This window comes from Falco peregrinus, chromosome 6, assembly GCF_023634155.1.
Source record: "Falco peregrinus isolate bFalPer1 chromosome 6, bFalPer1.pri, whole genome shotgun sequence".
In the NCBI taxonomy this organism is placed as follows: Eukaryota; Metazoa; Chordata; class Aves; order Falconiformes; family Falconidae; genus Falco; species Falco peregrinus.
In genome coordinates, this window is record NC_073726.1 from 79,834,638 (window position 1) to 79,855,433 (window position 20,796).

The 20,796-nt window shown below is 40.0% G+C and overlaps 1 protein-coding gene across 1 annotated transcript in view; it reads right to left on the bottom strand.

The window, feature by feature from the left end:
* Window positions 1–840: 840 nt before the first annotated feature.
* WNT7B (Wnt family member 7B) overlaps window positions 841–20,796 on the bottom strand; it is a 99,712-nt gene continuing 79,756 nt past the window's right edge. Inside the window, exons 3-4 of the mRNA XM_005239366.3 lie at window positions 17,239–17,510; window positions 841–6,099 (exon numbers count right to left, since the gene is read on the bottom strand). Of these exons, the coding sequence (XP_005239423.1) occupies window positions 5,620–6,099; window positions 17,239–17,510 (752 nt within the window). The 3' untranslated portion in view covers window positions 841–5,619. The remainder of the gene's footprint in view (window positions 6,100–17,238; window positions 17,511–20,796) is intronic.

A 20,796-nucleotide genomic window follows, 5' to 3' on the forward strand; every position in this document is an offset into this window, starting at 1 on the left:
ATGCATAAAATCAGGGGTCGGAGATTGGTTGGAAGAGACAAGAACAGGGTAGCAGTAAAAAGGAAAGGCAAAACCAATTTCACTGACATAATAGAGTATCTATTCCACAACACATGAAATAATAAAGCTTGCAGTTTAAAAAAAAAACTAAGGAAAATATAATTAGTGCCCAAGAGCAGCTGAGGCAAATGGTAGAGGGGAAATCAGAGTTCATTCACATGACACAATTTTTGGTGCTTAATTTCAGCTGATAAATTATGCCGCATGTCTCCCTGGGGTTTTTCTCCAGTTGAGGAGGAGAGGGTCTGTCAGAGCTGAACTAACACCTCCCCTGGAGCAAGTTTGCTCTCCCTATTGTAGAGGGAGTCCAGAGAGGCTGTCAGCTCACTTAGCCCAGTCTTTTAGTCTTTTAAGTTGAGTGGTGTGAATAGTCTTCAAAATGCCTTTGGGTTTCCCTTTACCCAAAGATTGAGGGAATGCTCCTTTTCATTCTCAGCCACAGGAATTAAACAATAAGATCAAAATCTTGTAATCTCCTTGGGAATTCCTTTTAGTTGTATGGGATCTAAAATGCTGGTTTTCCCCTAAATTGCTGGGCAAATGAAGGCAGAGGCTAATCATACAGCTGGCTTTCAATGCAAACATTTCCAATGTCTGCTGCAGTGCCATTTGTTAGGAATCACCTATGAAAAAAATATCTGAATCATTTTTAATGCCTATGCACAAGTTGAAATACCATTGAGCTGGTTCATTATTGATTTTATGGTCTGTTTACAGCGAAAACCCAGAATCAAAGTAAACTTTATTGTTCCCGTTGTTCTGGTCTTTCATAGTACCAGTTTATGAAAAGGACCGTCCTATGAAACAGAATTGCCCTAGGGTCTCCAAACAGGTAATATTTAGTGTATTGCTTTCAGTAAAAAGAGCACAAGTAAAGATTTTTAATTTACAGCAGTATTATTCCCTCTGCCTCAGCATTCTGTGGAAAACATTACAAACAACAAACATGTATTATGTGAAAACTGCTATCTTTATTCTTCACCAAACAAAACTTCTAAATCACATATACCTGTAGTGCAGGACTACGCCTGGGAAAAACCCTAGATCTTAATTTAAAAGATGAGATACAAATTTAAAATTTGCAAGTGTGTGTCCTCTGTCAGAAAATGATCCCCTAAAATTTCCTAGTAGCAGGTAAAAAGCACCAAAAGGAAAATACTTGCCAGCCTTTGGGTGTACTTATGCTTCAGTGAAACAGTCTGAATGTGCAGAGATGCAGATGGGGACTTTGGATTCAAGGGGAAAAATGTTTGTGGGTGAAGTCCAGCCTACAACGCGGTTTGTTTTGTGTGCAGGAGGTTTCTTACAGTATCAGTATCACAAACTGAAATTGCTTACAACTTCCCCTGCCTTTCCAACTTTGATGTGTTTTTTTCCCCTTAGACGTAGTTTTAGTTGTGTATATCCCACATCTTGTTGTGGCTGTCACTTGGAGAGAAGAATGTTGGGTCTTTACTGTACCACTTACTGTACTGCCTTCGCTGTGGGAACTGTCATTGCAACAAAAGGTCTGAAGGATTGGAAAGGAAACGTGCAGTCATTCTGTCCAGTTATGAAAATTGCTATGAATGCAAATTATCTCTAGCTTTATAGAAAGCATTTTCTGTTGAACACCAATTGTGCCTTCAATAGTGAAAGGCATATCAAGTTATTCACATGGGAAAGCTGGTGTAAAAGAAGGTCTTCGTTACGTTCAGTACCACTTTGGCTTTTAACGTTAAACTAAGAAAGAAATCCATGGAAATATGTTTGAAACTAAGTGACCTACTCACAACATGCTTCAGATTTGTTAAAAGATTTGCGAACTTTTGATGAGTTTCATCTACTTTCCAGATGTCATTGTAGAAACGAATGTAATATTACCGTTTGCTATAAAAACTTCCTGCAACTCTATTAACAAGTTTCCCATGATGTAATTAGAAAAAAGGTGCAGTGGGTTTTTTTTGCATCTGTGGGTAAAATGTTGTGATACTTATGCTGTTATAAACCCAGGACAACTCAGCTCATTTTAATGAAATTATTTTGGACTTAGCTCTTGCGCAATTTGGCTATACCTTTATCTATAGCTGGGTATCTTCCCCAAGGGGCAAACACAAAAAATGTTCTACGTTGTCTTTAGATTTCGTATAGGAAGACACTATTCTCAGTATCAGGGTTGTTGCTACTATTCTGACCAAGATAAATGCTGTAAAACCTTTTAGGTCCAGATTCAGGTAGGGTTTTCAGATGCGTCCATAACTTGCTTGAATCAGCTGGAGCATATGCAAGTGCTGAAGCCAGGGCCTTCAAGACTCTCCTCTGTGCCTCTTATTCCTCTCTGCTAATCTGTGATGTGAGGTTCATGATCAAGAACCATTTTGGAGCCAAATGACACATTTCTATCACAAAACATTTATCGTCTCCTCATTTGTGCTGACCAAAGTCTCCAGCAGCAGCAAGGCTGGTGCTTGTGCCAGTTTCTCTGTATCACTGGCATAGGTAGATGACTTTGGACTGTGATACCGAACACAGGCATGTTCATTACTGTTTCTCAAAAAACACAAAAACATTGGTGTTGGAATCTGCCCATCATTTCTCACCCAGAGAAGCCTGTACACAAATGACCTTTGCATAAAGCCTTCTTGCCTTCTTTCTTTTTCCTAAATGAGTAACAAACAAAAAGAAAGGGAACTAGAAGGGGGAAAATTTTTTAATGGAAACACATTTCATCTTTTGTTTTCTGCTTGCCATAAAACATTCACATAGTAAACAAATTTATCTTTGCTCTTAAATTCTTTAATAGCATACAGTATTTTGAGTTTTGCCAAGGCTAAGGTATGGTTAAACCACATTGTGTTCCTGGTCACATTCAAACTTCTGTTGTCACAGTCCTTTGACATCAAACTACATTTTTTAAAATAAAAGTTGTGGGTAGCCCACTTCTGTTCATAGACACCTTCATTAAAAGGTTGCCATTTTGGGGGGATGTTTCAGTACATAAGTGGTAATGGTGTTTTCTGACCAAAACTGCTTTTTCTTGGGACATAGTTCAAAGTCCATGCATTCCCATGGTCAGCCCCTGCTTTGTACTGTTCAGTACATTTCTGAATGCTGCAACCCCACATGAGCAAAACTTCTATAGGATGCTCTGAAACGTTATATTCTAGACAGCTAATCCAATCGTAGGACTGCTACTGTGGTATTACAATAGCTGACAGAGCTATTTGAAATAGGGGTATGTAAAAAAAAGAGAGAAAGTGTCACTTTGGTCCACTTTTCAGAGTGGCTGGTGTTATAATATATAACCTTTTTTTCTTTTTTAATGCAGTGTAGTTCACAATAATTTAAAATATTCTATAGACATTTAAACGATATACAATAATATAACTTAATTGGATTCCTCAATTGTACTTAACAAATACTATTCTAATATATTTACAGTATCTAGTACCATAAGACTGTGCATTACTGTGTTTGGGAGCTTTATTTGCTTCCTGTCAAGAATGTAGTGAAGATACAGTATATCGCTATTATTCAACAACAATACCCATGAATCAAAGAGACTTCAAATATGGAGTGACTCTAGCATTTTTGAGGGCCCCTGCTGACTTCTTTGAAGGTGCACTCGTTCACACCAAGGCTGGTATTTAGAAACCAACAGCAACAATGGAAAAAATGAGCTCTTCAGTTTTGGATTGCTCTGTGGCAGACTCACGAAAGGGGTCTGATTTTCAGAGGGTAAGTGCTTGGGATCAGAAAGGCAGGTCCTCATGAGCATTCAAACGAAGGTCCCCAAGTGAGTAGCTACTTTTGATAATACAGGTCCAAAAATTATGGAGGCAATCCTGGCTCATTCACATATCCAGCATGGGAGTTGGCAGAGTGGTAGCTCTGCCAGCCCCTTGCCCAAAGAGCATCATGTGGTGTGGCAAGTGCTCCCGTATCAGGTGGGGAGGGCTCATGGCTTGCAGCCCTTCAATAAAAGTAATCGAATGAGGCAAAAGCTAGTAATGCAGATATGCAGACATTAGGAAGTTTTTAATCCACGTTTTCAGAAAATCAGGTAGCGACCTTTGCTACAAGCAAACATTTGTCACTCAGTGTGCTGCATTGTAAGTGGGCATATCTGGCTCTCGGGGCTAAAAGCACTAGATTTTACAGTAGTAAAATATCCGAGGATTTTTTTTTAAATCTCTCATAGGGAAAAGGTGTATGAGTTAGAATTGAGCGCTGGTGTAAAGTCAGCTTCTTTCTTAACATTCATATATTTACCGGGAGGTACATTATTGCCAACCTTAGAATAACAACGATGCAAACTAACCCAAATTTTAGCTTTCTTATGCTTGTGAAGCCACAACAGCTCACAGGTTGCAGCAACCTAGAGCTCAGCTACCATATTTTTATTAACATCTCAGTTCATACTGAGCATAAGTTATTTAAAACTATTGGTAATATTAACTTTCAACCATTAAAAGCAAAATGCAATGCTTGGAAGATCCTGCCAGTGCATTTGACGGCAAAGCAAAACCTTTGATATTTGTCGAAGCATGTCTTTGTATCATAAAACTCCCTACAGGGAGCTGAAAGCAGGTGCTCCATGCCTCAAGCCTGAGTCTAAAGAGTCATTCTTATTCAGGAGGCAAGCAGGAAAAGTCTTTATCAAGCATTTGTAACCACAGTTTCACATGATCTTTTTGCTTAGTTCTGGTAATTGCTTAAGGCCTACAGTAATTGAACTCTAATAGTGGAGTGACAACAGATCAGTAGCATTGAAGAACTTAGGGAGAACCAAATACAAAAGTCATAAAGTCAGAATTCCAATAAGTTTACATTTAGTACAGAATTAAGACATAGCTACCCGTTAGTGCTTAGATTTTTTTATACTATTAAAAACATAAATAATTTTTTTTTAATGTTCATTCAAAGAGTTCCAGTGTCACTGGCAGCTGATGTAATTTTGTGAACATTATTTTTTTCCAAACTGATAGTGGAGTATTTCCACCAGAGGTTTTGTCTCCCTACCAGTTGTTTTCTCTCTACCTGCTTTCTTAGAAATTTAGGTTTTTGCAGGAAGACTGCTGTGTTCTAGTCAGTGAAGATTTCGTTTCCTTAAAAAAAAGTCTTTATTTGCACAGGGCTCGGTGGTTTTGTTGTTGCAAAATAGGAGAAAGTGTCTTTTTCTTTTAAGTTTCATGGGACCTGCAATGCAATCAGCTTCTCTGATATGTATAACTTACAACACTAAGAGAACTCTACGACACCCAGATTGTTGTAAAAAAAAAAAAAAGGGGGGGGGGGGGGGTCGGGAAGAGAGAGACAGAGGAAGTTTCATGTGGTTGTCAACATCACCTTAATCCTATTGCCCTTGTTTCCAAAGCAGTTACAACAGCCAGCCAGCCAAAATGCACCATCCTTAGAAGTGTAAGTAGTGGGGAGGGAGTGGTTGTTGTGGTGTTGGTTGGTTGTTTGTTTTTTTTTTTTCCCAAAGAAGATTAGATGTGCAAAATGATGCTGTCGTTGTTTGTTGTACTCCACTTTCTTCACTCATGGTGATTTGTTCTGTTCATTTGCACGATGCCGTTATTTGCAGGTGAACACCTCTGTCCGCTCACTACATGTGTTGCACTTCACAAAGCAGCACCAGTGGAATTTGCAATTACACTGCCACACCTTGGTGTACTGGTGTGTGTTGTACCCTCTTCCACAGCACATCATGTCACACCCATCAGCGTTGGGAGAGGTACGGTTGCAGAGTCGTCCCTGGGTACCGACACTCCCCGTGGAAGCATCTTCCTCACAGTAGTTGGGTGACTTTTCGATATACACTAAATCCGTTTCCATGGGTTTCTGGTAACTCTTAATCTGCTTGATCTTCAGGAAGGTTGGCTGTCTTAGTCTACTGGCTCGTACCACCTCCACTTGCACTGCAGCATTGTATTTCTCTTTCAAAATATATCCAATTTCTCTGAATTTAGGAAGCGTTGTCCAGCAGGTCTTAGTTGTACAGGACCCTGAAACTCCATGACACTTGCACTCCAATTTCATCCTCTCTTCAAGAACCTATGTGTACAGACATTTGCACATTGTTACTGCAGGAAAACAGTATTGCAAGCTTGCTAAATCTCAATCTGTTTACTTCATATGAATATTCATTACTGCTGGTTGAATTTTACGAATGCATGCTTATAAATCTTCTCACCTCCCAGCAGAATGCTTATAACACATTTTGTTTTACATGGCATCTAGCTGGAAATGCAGTGTTTTGTCATTTTGTTAAAGAACATTTGCATTCTGTCTCCAAATATTGGAAACTATTTACTTAAATTTCACAAGACATGTCTTTAGAGCCAAAGTAATTCATGGGACTCCACTGACTTAAAAAAAATTATTCAAACCATTTTCTTTTTGAAAATTGAAAAAAAAATATTTTTAGTCTTGTAAGATTCAGAATATTTAATCTTAACTACTCTAAGTAGTGTTCAAAGAATGTTTAAAATTTTTTGACCAGCTTTAATATCACAGAACAATATATACTGTGTGGCTGGTTGGAAAAGCAGCCACATGTTTTCACATAAATTCATGTTTACTGCATAATTAAAAAATTATCCTGTACCAGCAGTGGCAACAGTAGCACACCTATTACCTATTCAAACCACAGAGCATACCATCCCCTTTAAAAGCAGCGCTCCTTACACTATTTAGCCCAACTATCAAGCAAATGTTCAGCAACAAATATATCTGTTGCACCAGGGCAACAATTACAATTGTTAGAGGAAATACAATGCACTGAAGGGTCCTGTCAGCTGTGAGCCAAAGAGAAAGGGGAGCTTTTATTATTGCTATTGCTGGAGGAGGTTAAGCTAGAGGAGATTAATCCAGCATCAGATGGTCCCTAGAAGGGACCCAAACTGGTGGGTGCTCAGGCTCACGCTCTGCTCCCAGCCTCCCACCTCCACTGGCACATCCCTCCTTCTCCAGTCGTGGGTGTATGCCTGGGGGGAAGGCAAGCAGATGCCATCCCGCTCCGTGTGCATGGCGGAGGGGAAACCAGCCTCACGGAAGCGCCTCTCTGATTTTCTGCCCTTGCGCTACCACTTAAGCCTGACCACAATTACACCCACAGCCATCATTAGCTTATGAAAATCAAGGCCTAAGAACAAAGCAAACTGATCTTTCCCATTCGCCATGGGATGCTAACAAAGAAATATGAGCTACCGAGCTTGTCTTAAAGCATTACTGATGCTGCAGACCATCTCCTGTAGTGGTTTTGTTGCAGATCCCAGAACATGACTGAAATGGGCAAAGGATAAAAGGGCTGAAATCCGAGTACAATGGCATAATGAAGTAGAAGGGAGTAAAAAATGCTTACTGCTTAAGAAACTGGCCTTAAAATAAAAGCTGTAGGGATCTGCTTATCCCTGCAAATAGAGGGCACCCTCCTGAGTTGTTCGAGTTTCACTTAAATTGTATGTTTTGTTTATTTCCAGATTTCTGGGGTTTCAATATTGAAAAGAATATTTGGTTTTGATTCTGCCTTGCCAACACACAGTAGCAAGTACAAGATAGCTGAGCATCCTATTGAAGAATACCTTAGACCTCCTGGAACTACAGGCTTTGCCCAGGTCAAGGTCAAGTTAGCCTAGCAGAGGCAGAAGTGATATCCAGGAAGGGTTAGCGGGAAGAAGTTCCTATAGGTGTGACTACTATAAAAAAGAAAATCAGAAAGGCTACGATGAACTGTTTTTTTGTGGACACTGGAAAGGCCACTGACAAATGGTATCACCTTCCTGTATTCCCTATCGAAAAAAGAGAAAACTTGCCACCATCTGCTGCAGTGGCAGCATTTCAGTGGTGGTGAGTAGGGGAATGCCTTATGAAATACTCCAGGGTTTTTCAGGGGTCTCCACTGTCTCCACTTCGTGCCTGGGCAGAAGGACGTGATTTTTCAAAGACCCCAAGCACAATTGCAACCCTATTCCGCAAATCTGAGTTAGAATAATCTATTGGTGTTTAGATATGCATGTAAATATGTATAAAAGCGCTTACAAGATTTGGTTGATATTGCTGAAATGTGCACGTTTTTTGAAACTAGCCCATTTCTACAGCTTTCTCAGCCACTGGTCAACACGCAGCTGCAGCTACAAGAACTGCAGCAAAATCCATGAAAAAATGATGGGTGGAAGGAACCTTTTCTACACCTTCACCAAAAAGCCCGAAGATCTAAGGACTTCCAGGAAAGCATTACCAATGGGATGGATCTGCCACACCTGATCCACTCCGTAAGTAGTAAATCTTGATGAAGAATACATGTTTTTTCATGTTCTGCACGTGTTTCTGTTGTCTGGTGTTTGGTTGAAAAGGCCAAGTCAGTGACTCGCTCAGAGTGGGAGGAGGTGAAGCTTGTGAGGCTCCTTATTCTCAACACCCTGGACACTTCCAAGGAGCTTCTGTCTCTGTCATTGATGTGCTTCCCTGATACAACAGAAAGTGTCATTGTTCCTGAAAGACAAAGATATCACCATTTCTGGTGTCCTAGGTGATATCTTTGTAGATGTATATTTATATATGGATATGTGTATATATAAATGTTTGCCTGTGGGTTTGTGTATTCATTGAGATGCTGCCATTTATACGCAGCACTGTCTGGCGCAGTCTGTCATACAACCTCCATCTTTATCCTAAGTCTTGATTTCTTTTTTTGTTGTCTTTCTGAAGGTCCAGTTTTATGAGTCATTTTGCTGTACAGAAATCTGATTTCACTGCTGTATTTTTTCAATGGTTCCCACTGTTTATTGTGCTGGAAGAACTTGCAAATATAAGCTGCCACGCAAGCTCAAAAACCCAGAAGTTTCAAAAAGTATTAATTCATGATTCTGAAGCCAATCTCACAGGTTTTTTATTTTTTTGGAGGCTTCTCTCATGAATGTGGAATGCTTGGGGTTACAACACTGAGCGCAGGCCCAATCATCAGGTAGTTAAATTCCTGAATGCTATAATTTGTGTGCCCACAGTCAGCTGTGGGTATAAAATTGTGCCCAAAAACTTAGAGGTCAGGGAATACAGGGCCCAAACTAAGCAGATTCTAAGCAACATTTTTTTCCTTCTTTCCACCCAGATGGTGTGGAGTGTTCCTCTTTGCTGACCAGCCAGCGTGCTCCATCTTTCCTGGAGGTATGTCCGTCTGCATGGTGTTTCAAGCAGCTTCCCACTTGCCAGCAAGGTGCCACTGGCAAAAGGTGGCAGGATTTGACCCTGTTCATTCAATGCTGTGGATGAAGAGTGACTAACGTTTTTCTTCCTAAATCTCCCTCCAGCTCGGTTTTCCTCAGCAAAATTCCCATCAGAGCTTTGACCCTGAGCCTTAAAGGTACTTATTTACTCAAATGTAATACACTGTGCCAAGCTAGGTGCCTGATTAAAGATTGAAAATCATTAGCTCGTACAACCCACTCTCTCAGCAGTTTCATTTGTCATATGTCAGTGCCTTGTATCTAATCTTGAATGGTTTACAGCAAGATCTACCTCCCAGAGCAAATTCCCATCGTTGAACTGTGCTGCCTCAGACTAATCATAGGAACATTCCTTAGGTCCCTTTTCCACATACAGACCCACTCCCACCCCAGTATGATCTTGCCAAGTAAAATTTTCTAACTACTGCTACTTTGTTAAATGAATTGTGAAATATAATGTTTAAGCTTTCTTATCCCACATTTTTGTACCTATATAAATCATATGCTGAAAATGCAATTTGAAGGTTGTCCGCTGCCAGTTAAGTAGAAAACGACTCATGAAGAATGAAATAAAACAAAATGATACGCATGAAAAGAAATTATTTTTTTCAAGTTCCATATCTAGACCCAACTGGATAACATCAGATACAGTTTCTGTACATATTAAAAATCCTATCTGAATAAAATATGTAAAAACAATAGTAACATTTTGTGTGTGTTTGTTTTGGCTTGCCTGTTCTGGTTTGTGTTTTCCTTAGTGGAAATGCACATTTTTGGACCAGATGTTGAATGTAACAAAATCCATATTACTTTTTGACTACAGTATCAAAAAGAAATAGAAGACCTTAGGAGTCTTCCCCCATCAAATATGCAAGTTATCAATTTTTGTTCTGGGTAATAACAGTACCAAAAGAGATGTATCCTGGTCGCAAGATGTCAGCACCCCTTTGGATACTTGCAGCTGCAGCCACAGGAGCTGATGGCTTGCTGATGGTGTGTGGGCACTGGCTAACCTTAGTCTCAGTGCAGCCTGGGGTCCACCACTGCTGACAAAACGCTGATCTCATGGACCCATCTGGGAAACAAAGTTGAGTTGGTTTGGGTTTGGTTTTTTAACGTGGATAGCTAGGGGTATAACTAACATTAGTAGGGTGCAATGCTACTTCTCTAATACAAATGTCCTGAAAATATCCTTCATTAATAGCAGATCACAGAGCCCAAAATTGAGCAGTTCATGCCATGTCTCCTCGGGTAGTGCCAAGCCCTGAAGACATGGAGCCAGCAGGAGAGGAATATGGGTGCTTCAGCTGCATATTTTTCTTTTTGCTCCTCTGTGAAGCTGTTCCATCAAGCATCAAAACACTATTTATACTCTGTGGGATGGAAGATGAGGAACTGAATCACTGTGCTTACCCCTTCTCTTGTCACATCCCTATTTTTCCTTTTGTTTAATTTGATGAGAGGAGGGGGCCACTGCTTTGCAGTGGGTCAGTATCCAGCCACAGCGTGAGATGGTTTTTCCCTGACACTGGCCAGAGCTCAGAAGGGCTGGGGACCCTCTGAAGTACCAAGAGGCACCAACTGACCTTCTGCCCTTCACCTGCCTCCTTAGGTAAGGTATGCTCTCCCATAATATCTCCACTGAATGTATTAAAAAAACTGAAAGCCCACTGCTCTCTTTACCCAAGTTCTCTTGGCTAACGGGAAAATAAGCCTGGGATTCTGGGACCTCCTGCCCATCAGATGAAATTCCCTACTTTAATGAGGATGAGCTATAGAGCCTAACCATCTGTGCCTCTTCTCTACCTTCTAGAAGAAGAGAAAAAAGCCACTAAGTTTGAGCAATAAACCGCTGCAATTGGTTAAAACTTCCTGAATTTTATTTTTACAGTGAAGTGTTGCAAAAAGCAAAAATCTTGAGAAGCACCCTTCAAATCATCCTCAAACCAAGTGTGATTGCAGTATTTCACACTCTCTTCTATGAAATTTGCTGTAAAGCTTGAAGGTAAAATTTTAAGTTTCATCTTAAAGGGTTAAAAATATTCCATTGCTGGTTTTGTTCTGTAAGGCTATATAGAGATGTCAGGTTTGAGGAGGTGCAGTAATATTTTACTAGATGGATGATATCTGTCTTGCATACATAGAATGATATGCATGAGCATGTGCATTTCTAGAATAAATCCATTTAGCAAGTCCTAAAATATTTGGCTATTCCCCCCCTCTAATTTTAAAGCAAAATGTTCAAAAGTAGGATAGTACCAGATGTAGCTTCTGGCAGTCAATATTAAGGGTGTGTTTCTGGAAGAAAAAAATAGGCTAGTAAATCCAGCCCGACTGGAAGCAGGAGAACTATCCTCATGAGCTTTTGAGCCAAAGCTTGAATATTCAGGACATATGGATAAGCATTAGTTATCCATCTAACCCACCCAAGCTGTAACACCAAACTTTTTGAAATTGGATTTATATCTGTCTGCAAATCAATTTAAGTGGGAAAGTGAAAATTATGCCACGAAGCACAACTATCGAAAGCTTTTCTTTCATGAGTGTTCTCACAAGGGATGTGCAGTGAAATAGTTTGTCTCTTTTAGAGAAAGAAACTTTCAGCAAATGATGGACTTAGGGCTGTAAAACCTGGAAAGTCGCATTCTTTAAATCACTGAAATTACTTAGGAAACAAAGTCACATTTTAAAGAATATTTTAGGCTTATAAAAACATAAAATTAGTTGGCTTTCACTTTTGAAACTGGGATTCAGCCTGGACTAGGACTTTGAACCGTTTCATCCAGAGTCGTTTTCTGGGCATTGCTTCTAACCTTTATGTCCTGTTAGGTGACAGTGAGGGCAGCCTGCAACGTATTACAACATGCTGTGCATCTTGCAGAAGTGAACTTACTAATTTAAATATTTCATGTGAGGTGAAGTGAGCTAACACTTCCTTACATATTTTGTGCACAAACATAGAAATGTTTTTAAAATCCATAAAAATGTACACACACACACACTCTACATGTGTGTGTGTGTGTGTATGTATATATATAAAGCATGGTGACCAACAAATCACCTCATTAGCTGTTCTACAGCCAAGGCATGTCAGCAAAAAAACCCTTCCCAGTACCACAGTCCTGTGGCGCCAGGAACTGTGAGAACAAGCCATGGCTTAGATGGAAATGTTGTCCCAAGTAATTTAATAATCTCTTCTGAAGAGAGTCTGAATTATTTTTTTTTTTGTCCCCACACTCTTATTGTTTCAAATGCAAAATAAGATGTTGTCATCTTCCAGGCATTCAAAAAAACCAAGAAGAAAAACCCATAGACATTACAAAGGAATAAATATTGGGATGGTACCAGGCTGAGTTGCTGGCAGTCAGCATGATGGGTGTGTTTCTGGAAGGGAAAGAAATAGGCCAGCTTTTTCTCCGCATAACCACAGTCATTGTCTATCGTAAGAGCCTAATTGATTGATAAACTGTTAGAAACATTTGTTTTCTTCTTTTTGGTAAAAGCTGTGATCTGCTACCAATTTGTCAGCTTGTTCTTTTAGTTCCCCCCTTAAAAACAAACAAACACAAAACCCCATTTTTATAATTGAGATTCCCCATGAGAGCGGTCATTGTTTTGAAGCTTTCAACAAAAAGTTAAGATTAATGGTGTGCATTCCCAGATGTTACTCTTTCTAAGTTCATTTATTCCAGAATAAGGATACTTGTTTCTAAAAATACATGGCAGAAAGCTATCTCATAAAACAGCATCAAAGCTTACTTGGTTTTGTTGGTATTTAATTTTTCATTACTCTATCAAATTTTTGCCCACAGATCTCTCTGCAATCATTCAGATTTACAACAAACCATTCTTTCAGTAACATTTGCATTAGACTTACACCAGTCTTCCTTTGGGGGCTTGTTTTCATTTACCACACTTGTACTTTCCACCCTGAATCATAGCGGCCATTTGAAAACTGATGGTGAAGTTAACTGCTTTGCTCTTTTACACAGCACGGCGCTGTTTTGCCACAAAGCATAAATCTTCCATCAGTAGCATCTCATGTCACCAGGAATCCCTAAGCATTTATTTCTTCCAAATGGCACCAATGGCAAGTCCATTATTTTGTCACTGTTGCTACTCATTATAAATTTATTAGAAACTTCACAAACTCGCCATTAGCTGAAACAGTTCTTAGAAATGAAATGCGGAGCCATTAGGGGAGGCAACATGGGGCAATCAGGGGATTCATTCTTTCCACTGTCATCAGAAAGCCCCTGAAAAACCTAAATAAATTTATTCCAGGGAATTACTTTATCAGAGTGTTGTGCTGAGCATCCCAGCCCCAGACTCAGGTTAAAGAGCCCCCGGAACTATTTCCCCCCCTCATCTGTTTGCAAAATTTTTGCAATTATTTATACAGCGTGCTGTTTTTTCCTCAAAGAGAAATTCCTCAGGACTCTATTTTTACCAACAGTGAAATACCAGCAGGCCAGCTTTTGAGAGCATCCCTATGAGAGCAAAACATTATAGTCACTGATATAATTACAAAAGCCTCCAGCTTCCAGGCATGTCTGGGACAAGTGCTGGGAGAGACTGAGGGTGGGCAAGACTCCTGCCCTGGCATATGAAAAAATCCATGTGATGGTATAGGAAAGCATCCAAATATTTGCTCTGGGGGAAAAACTGGTGGTCAGAGTCCTGGATAGTGATCCTAGCAGTGATCTTCTGGCCACTGTTAGAGATCTAGTGACGTTATCAAGTGCTTTCCACTGACTTCAGAGCAAGCTGAAAATAACTGTAGGTAGGGTTGGGAGCTCTCTGCATCCTTTTTTCCTGTTTCTGCCTTAGGAGCCTATGGGATTTAAGGAGAAGACTAAAAGGAAGATAACAGATTTATTGGCTAAATACCATTAATCTTTACCTAACTCAAAAAGCCAGTTTGGTGTGACTAAAAAAGAACTGTGAGCCTTACAATTAGAGTTGTAAATGTTGGGGGGTGAGGGTGAGTGGGTGCGGGATGTTAAATAGTGAAAGTGCTGTAAAATCTCTGTAGGAAACTACAAAAGCATATATATTTCCTTTACTGTCTTGGCATTCCCACTCTAAGATTGAAAAGATTATTTGAGAAATTCAGAAGCAACAAAGAAGTAAAAAAATAATCTGAGTTGCCTGTGATCTCCTTCTTACCTTTTATTCCTGTTCATAAGAAGGGGGAAATAACCTTGCTTTCGTCCCTAATAATAACAGTCATGAAGAGAAGCTTGGTTCCAAACTGTTTCCGAATTTTAAGATTAGTCACATGCTGACAGAGTCTTGCTCAGAGAGGTACGAGCTTTTCCCAGTTGTGTTGTGAGATTTTTGGAAGGTGAAATGAGGAAGATGGAGGCTCAGTGTTGTGCTTCTCACAAATGTCCAGACATAAATGCAGTTGTTTCTGACTTGAGTGTCAGTAAGGACCATGTGGAATGTGTCGGAATGACATCCACACATAAGCAAAATCTCCTGGTTTCAGATTTTGTGTCAAGCTCACAATGCAACCCAGGTTTACCCAGGACCCCCGTAACTGCCAAATTTCAGGTGAGTGTAGGTCAGATTTCAAGTCTGCCTGGATTCTCAGAAGGGACTTGTGATTTCACATTGAAATTGCACAAAATTCTGTGGCTGCTTTTGTAATGGCCCAACCTCAAAACAAAGAAAACAGCCTAGTTTCCAGAATTTTGTCCTAAATTTAGTTTCAGTTACTCTCGAATTCATAATGTCTAAATTATACAAATAGTAGATGATCTCAGATGAACCGAAATCACTAAGTATTATATACTGTACACCTTTGCATATCCATTTCATGGGAATGTATGTCATCACACCAACATTAATTCTAAACATGACCCCAGCAATATTTTATATGAGCACATTCCTTGGGATTTGATGGATTGTACTTAAAAACAAAAACAAAAAGCTACACCAAATCCTTTCAGTCATCCTTAGCTTTTAAAAGCGATACAATACATTAATGATTATAATGAATATATGTGGGTATAAATAACTACTGAAAATGCCAACAACAAAAAAAAGTGGCTAAATTCCAAAATACTGTTTATAAAAAAAATATGTTTGGGAAAATATATTGTCAGTATCTATAGGCCTTTTTGTTACTGTCTCAAAAACATGAAAGTGAGTGTTATCCTTTGTTTTCACAAGAACATTTGCAAAAAAAAATTAAGTTTTAGAAAGGTTAAGAGAAATGCATTTGCATGGATGCTGCTACCCTGGTATGTGTAAAAACACACACTTTGGTTTGTTTATGTCCCCTGCTTATGAAATTCTGATAAAGAGTACAAATGCAATTTGCTTAATAAGAATCAGCAACGTGGCCTAGTGGTTACTGGTTATTGGGCTATACTGGGTGATCTGGGATCAGTGCCTGGCTCAGATACTGAGCTGTCTTCGGTCCTTGGGCAAGGGACTTCACTGTTTTCTATCCATGCATCCGCTTTTGCTCTTTTGTCCCTCTTTCACATCTAGACTCTTTCACATCCCCATGTTCAAAATGGGACATGCATCAGCATCTCTGTGGCGGTGACACAGTGCCCACCACAGAGGATCGCCACTTTAAGCAGGGATGATAATGCACCTAGCAGTAATAAAATGCTCCCTTGCAAGTTTAACAGGTGGCTTCCATCTTCTTTTGCATCTGAACATAATGTATGATGCTGAGGTGAAACGCCCAGGCTAAGAGAAGTGGTGAGACCTGGAGTGGGTCTTGCAAGCTTCTGTTTTACCAAGAGAAGAACAGAACTTCTGTTCTTACACCTCTTAAGGATGCTGTTCTGTCTGGCTTTTCAGTCAGCTCTCTCCTTCACCTCTCAAGACCTCAGTGTCAACCATCATTCAAGTATCGATCCTGTCTCTTCATTTGAGATTATGCCCCATAATTGGTCTTTGCATCACATTGAATCTATACAGTACTTTCATGCCAGTGGATAACTGCTCGTACTTCAGTTTCAGTGCACAGCCAGCTGCAATCCCCAGGAGTTTTTGTTGCATGAACTGAGTGTTAATAAGGAAAATACAGGCAGTAAGGTAATTGTACTGCTTCTGTCACTGCCAATTCTGCCACCTCTGCCCACCGCAGCGGCCAGTGCTCAGTGTAGGACTGAAAGCACACACTATTTTAAAGGAGAAAATTTCAGTCTAACTTTGGGGGCTGGTTGTGGAGGACTGGTATACTGGAGTCTTCTACAACACCGGAGGGCAGAAGCAGCATGTTTTTAACCCTGCGGAAAAACTTGGAAGGGTATAGTAAAATCTCACCTGAGGTAGTTATACACTACGCAGAAAGATTTGTTATACTTTTTCAAGGGCAAGATTTGAGACCTATGAGGACTGTTATTCAATGGACGTATATTGGCATAGCTCTGTGATGTTTATTGTTTCCATTGAAAGCAACGTATTAGTTGTTGTAGACATTAAAATTTCTTCTTCCAAAGTGATTCTTATGCAGCTGCTTGTAGCCCGCCGCTGAGAAATGGACAGTTGTGCATTTGCTATGAAATATTTCATTAGAGCTGTTGTCAAAGAAGTATTTTGGTTTGGAATGGAATAAATAGCTACAAATGCAATGCAGACACTCAGTCCTGTCCCATCATGGGCCCCAACATCTCTTGCTAGATTTTTGCGAAGGAGATGAAAAGCAAAAATTTATCGTTATGCCAAACAGCTCCACCAAAACCCTCTATGTTACCAGCGGGCCTGAAAAGAAGACAGGAAGCAGAAACGTTTAGGGGAGCAGCTACAATACATGGTCATCTCTGAATAAAAAGAAACACCAACAAAATATAAACATTAGATGCCATCAGGTAACTTGATGAGTGAGTGTGGGATAACAGCAGAGAGGGGTAAATTCTCGGGATGGCCTCCTGCCACCAAGCCAGCCTCCCCCCGTCCTCCAGTGCACACATTTCCCCATCCCTCATCCTTTCTGGAATACCTTTCTTCCAGCCTCATTGTTGTGCAAGTTCATCAGCCTCCGTGCATTCTTTTTGATTTCTCGGGCATCAACAAATCTCCGGGAGAACTCAATGCCGTATCTGATATCCGCAGAGCAGCCTCCCCACTTCCAGCCCTCCTCCTGGTTGTAGTAGCCCTGTTTCTCTCGGTCACAGCCACAATTGCTGAGGTTGCCCTGGCTGCAGGCGGCCGTGACAGCGTGTGCAACCCCGGCAGCAGTAATGGCATAGGTGAACGCAGCTTCCCTGCTTCCTGTGGAGAGAAGCCAAAAGCTGATGGGTTGGCAGAAAGGCAGCACTTACTAAAGAAAGTACACACATTTTCTACAGGAACGGTGTCAGGCAGCAATGTGAGGAGGGCATTAGTACTACGTGTGTATTTCTTATTCCTACAGAATTAGATATGTAATTAAAATGCTTGGCTCAACCGGGGCATATTACCCCAGGTAAGCACCAGCCATATGGTAGTCCCACCTAAACCCATTCACCAGGGGGCAATTTGGCAATGATTCTGGACAGTGGTGAGGTGAGGCAACTTGATTTGTTTTTACACTGTCTAGTCAGGTTTGCAAGCTGAACTTTATCTATTTCAGATGAATAATAAGCGAGTCACTGGCGGCAATGCTTACTGGAAAACGACAGTTACCTCTAACCATTGGCACTGCATGGAAAAAGAAAAGCATTCAGACAACGTAAAAAATACCAGACCCTTTCAGACATGTGAGAGGACTACAACACAAATGAGGAAGATTACTAATCCACCTTTATAAATGCTCCAGCAGCTTCCGTTAGTGATGCTGAAAGTATTGCAAGAGAGGACTATAGAGACAAGAGCTGGGTAGGTTTTGTTTTATTTCTAGGTAAAGTAGAAGCTACCCCTTTCCCTAGCTGACTTCTCTGCGATATTAATTTTGCTGTAATGACCTTTTTCCACTCCCACTCTGACTCAGACCTCTGCATTACCTTGGCTATTGAGCATACAAGGGGTATGGAAGTGCTGTGGCAGCATTATTTCCTCTCCAAAACAAGTGAGATACTGTTATGGAAGTACAGCCTTGTTCAGAAAAAAGTCTGTTTAGAAAGTTCCTTTTTTTTTTTTTTTGTGAAGCCACTGCTTGCCAAGGTTCCTCATTCCCAGTTCCATGTTACAGCTGTTGCTATTGACTATATGAAGAGAGGTAAATAATCCCCTTTCTTTACTGTACCCTGGTTGGCCGAGTTGCCTGTGGGGTGCACATAAGCAAGGAGATACAGGGGCAGAACAAAAGGGATGCTACAGCCCATTCCTGCTCTCACATGAGACCACACTGTCACTGACCTTCAGCAGGGCTGCATCACAGCCCTTGGCTTTTTGCTGTTCTGATCTATAACATTTCCCTACAAGTTCCCTTCTCAGCGCTATCATCGTTTTCCTCTGTGTGTTTATCTGGTGATAAACAGGCAATCTTGTAATACTGCAGCCAAAGAATAACTGTAAAGAATTTGCAGAAAGTTGCTGAAATGCTTTAATGACCACACACAGAGCTTTAACATCGTTAACAGATTTGTAAAGGAAAAAAAAAGAATAAATTTTCCAGAGGAGAAAAAAACCAAAAAACCTTAGACGGTATTTTTAATCTTTTATTTTAGGATTCATATGTATCATAACTATTCTTGAATGACCAGTGCACACTATGGGGCTTTTTGTGTTTTATATTTCTTATTTTCACAGATAGCTTCCTGAAAGGTTACACCACTGCCGGATACGAGAAAGATCCTACAAGAAAAAATCATAAACTGGTTTTTGGCACCCTTTACTTGTTTCTCCAAAGCAATAAAAAAGAAACTTAAGGTAAGAGAAAAACAAAAGGGTGCTGTGTTCTTCAGGTACCAAGAAGGTTAAACTGACTTGTGTATTATTTGAGTACATCAAGCAATGGAAGCACTGACTTTGCTTTCAGACACAGGATTGTTTTGTTGGGGTGTACGATGTGTGTAGTCTGGTTCAGTGGTTCCCAAACCGTGGTCTGCAGAACACTGGTGGTCCAGGAGGCCACAGTAAAGGGTTCGCAGCTAATCCGCAGAGCCATATTAAACACTGTTTTTAATAGTGTTTTCAATTAAAAGTTTGATGATAATGATGCCTGGTGGTCTGCAAGAAATTCTGAGGGTTGATAGCAATCCAAAAAAGTTTGGGAACCACTGTTTTAGTTCCTAGTGTGTTCTCTAAAAATGCATATCAATATTCATTCCTCTCTTCTTCACCCACCAGCTGAAGTCAAATCTGGGACCCGTGTTTTAAAATGTATCTTGTTGACTTTGTTCTTCTAAAAAAAAATTTATTCTTAACTATAAATTAAATGACTGGAAATACCAGATGTAATAGGAATTACATATATAGATAACTTTTTCTTTTCTTCAGGATGGGGGTAAATAAGAATGCATAATCAGACCCAGGAAAAATTTTTGTTCAGACACCTTTGAAACACATGTAGAAATGCTTATAAACAAGCAGAAACATATTCCTGTCAGGCAATATAGCAGCTGTGACCCACAGTTCAGTAGATTTACTCAGAGATTAACCAGAGAGGTTGCTTATGTTTTATGTTGAAGCTCAATACATGCCAAATGTATCCAGAGTAGAAGGCAAGCCATTTTATCACAGCCACTGTGTCTGTGACCTGTCTGTGAGTTTTCACATGGTGCTTTCCTCAGTCAGTTTTGTAAAACTGAAGAATATCCTGTCTTTACCTTTTTTTCACTCCCCCTCATCCCCGTTATACCCCTGATTACTGATTACCTTCAGGAAAAGAGGAAAACATCTTTTCTTCACCCACATGAGAGCTATAGCAGTGATGGAATTCTCTCAAGTAATGGAGTAATACCAAATGCAAACCATACTGACTCTCCGAAGAGATCGCTCTTCTGTTTCAATGCAGCTCTAAAGTAAGAAGGGCTCAGAAATAAATCTGGTTTGAAAATCCTATTCCTTTTGCAAGATCTCCTGCTAAGAAATAAGAATTTTTTAGGTTTAGGTTTCTTTAAGTAGAGGATGTTCCAAAACTTGCCTTGAACTTTAGTGTAAGCATTACCTCAGCAGTTCTTTAAAGTCCTAGGATCAGTAGAGTCCATCAGAAAATGCTGATGGGGGGAGGGAGGGGAACCTCTGTGCTCAAATAATGTGTCTGCTGTACAAAAGCTTTCCATTAGCATGTCATCACTTGGAATCAGTTCTAAGCAAGTCTTTGTTGGGCAGCTAAAAATATTTAAGTAATGATTCCTGTGATACCTGAATGGAGAACAGTAATCTCATTTTATGGAATTTTTTGAGATTTCAAAAATATTTTTGTTCTGCAATGAAACAGAGACAAGTCTTTCCAGAAATGTTCATGACATTAAGAAATACTTATAAATAGCAGTAGATAGGGAATTCAACCCAACTCTGAAGCTAGTTTTTTTTCTTTTTCCAGTGAATATCCTGGTCATCTGGTTATTTGGTGCTGCATATGCTCAGTATCTGTGTCTCAGAAGTAAAAATCTTGTTTGACTTCTTCAAGTTT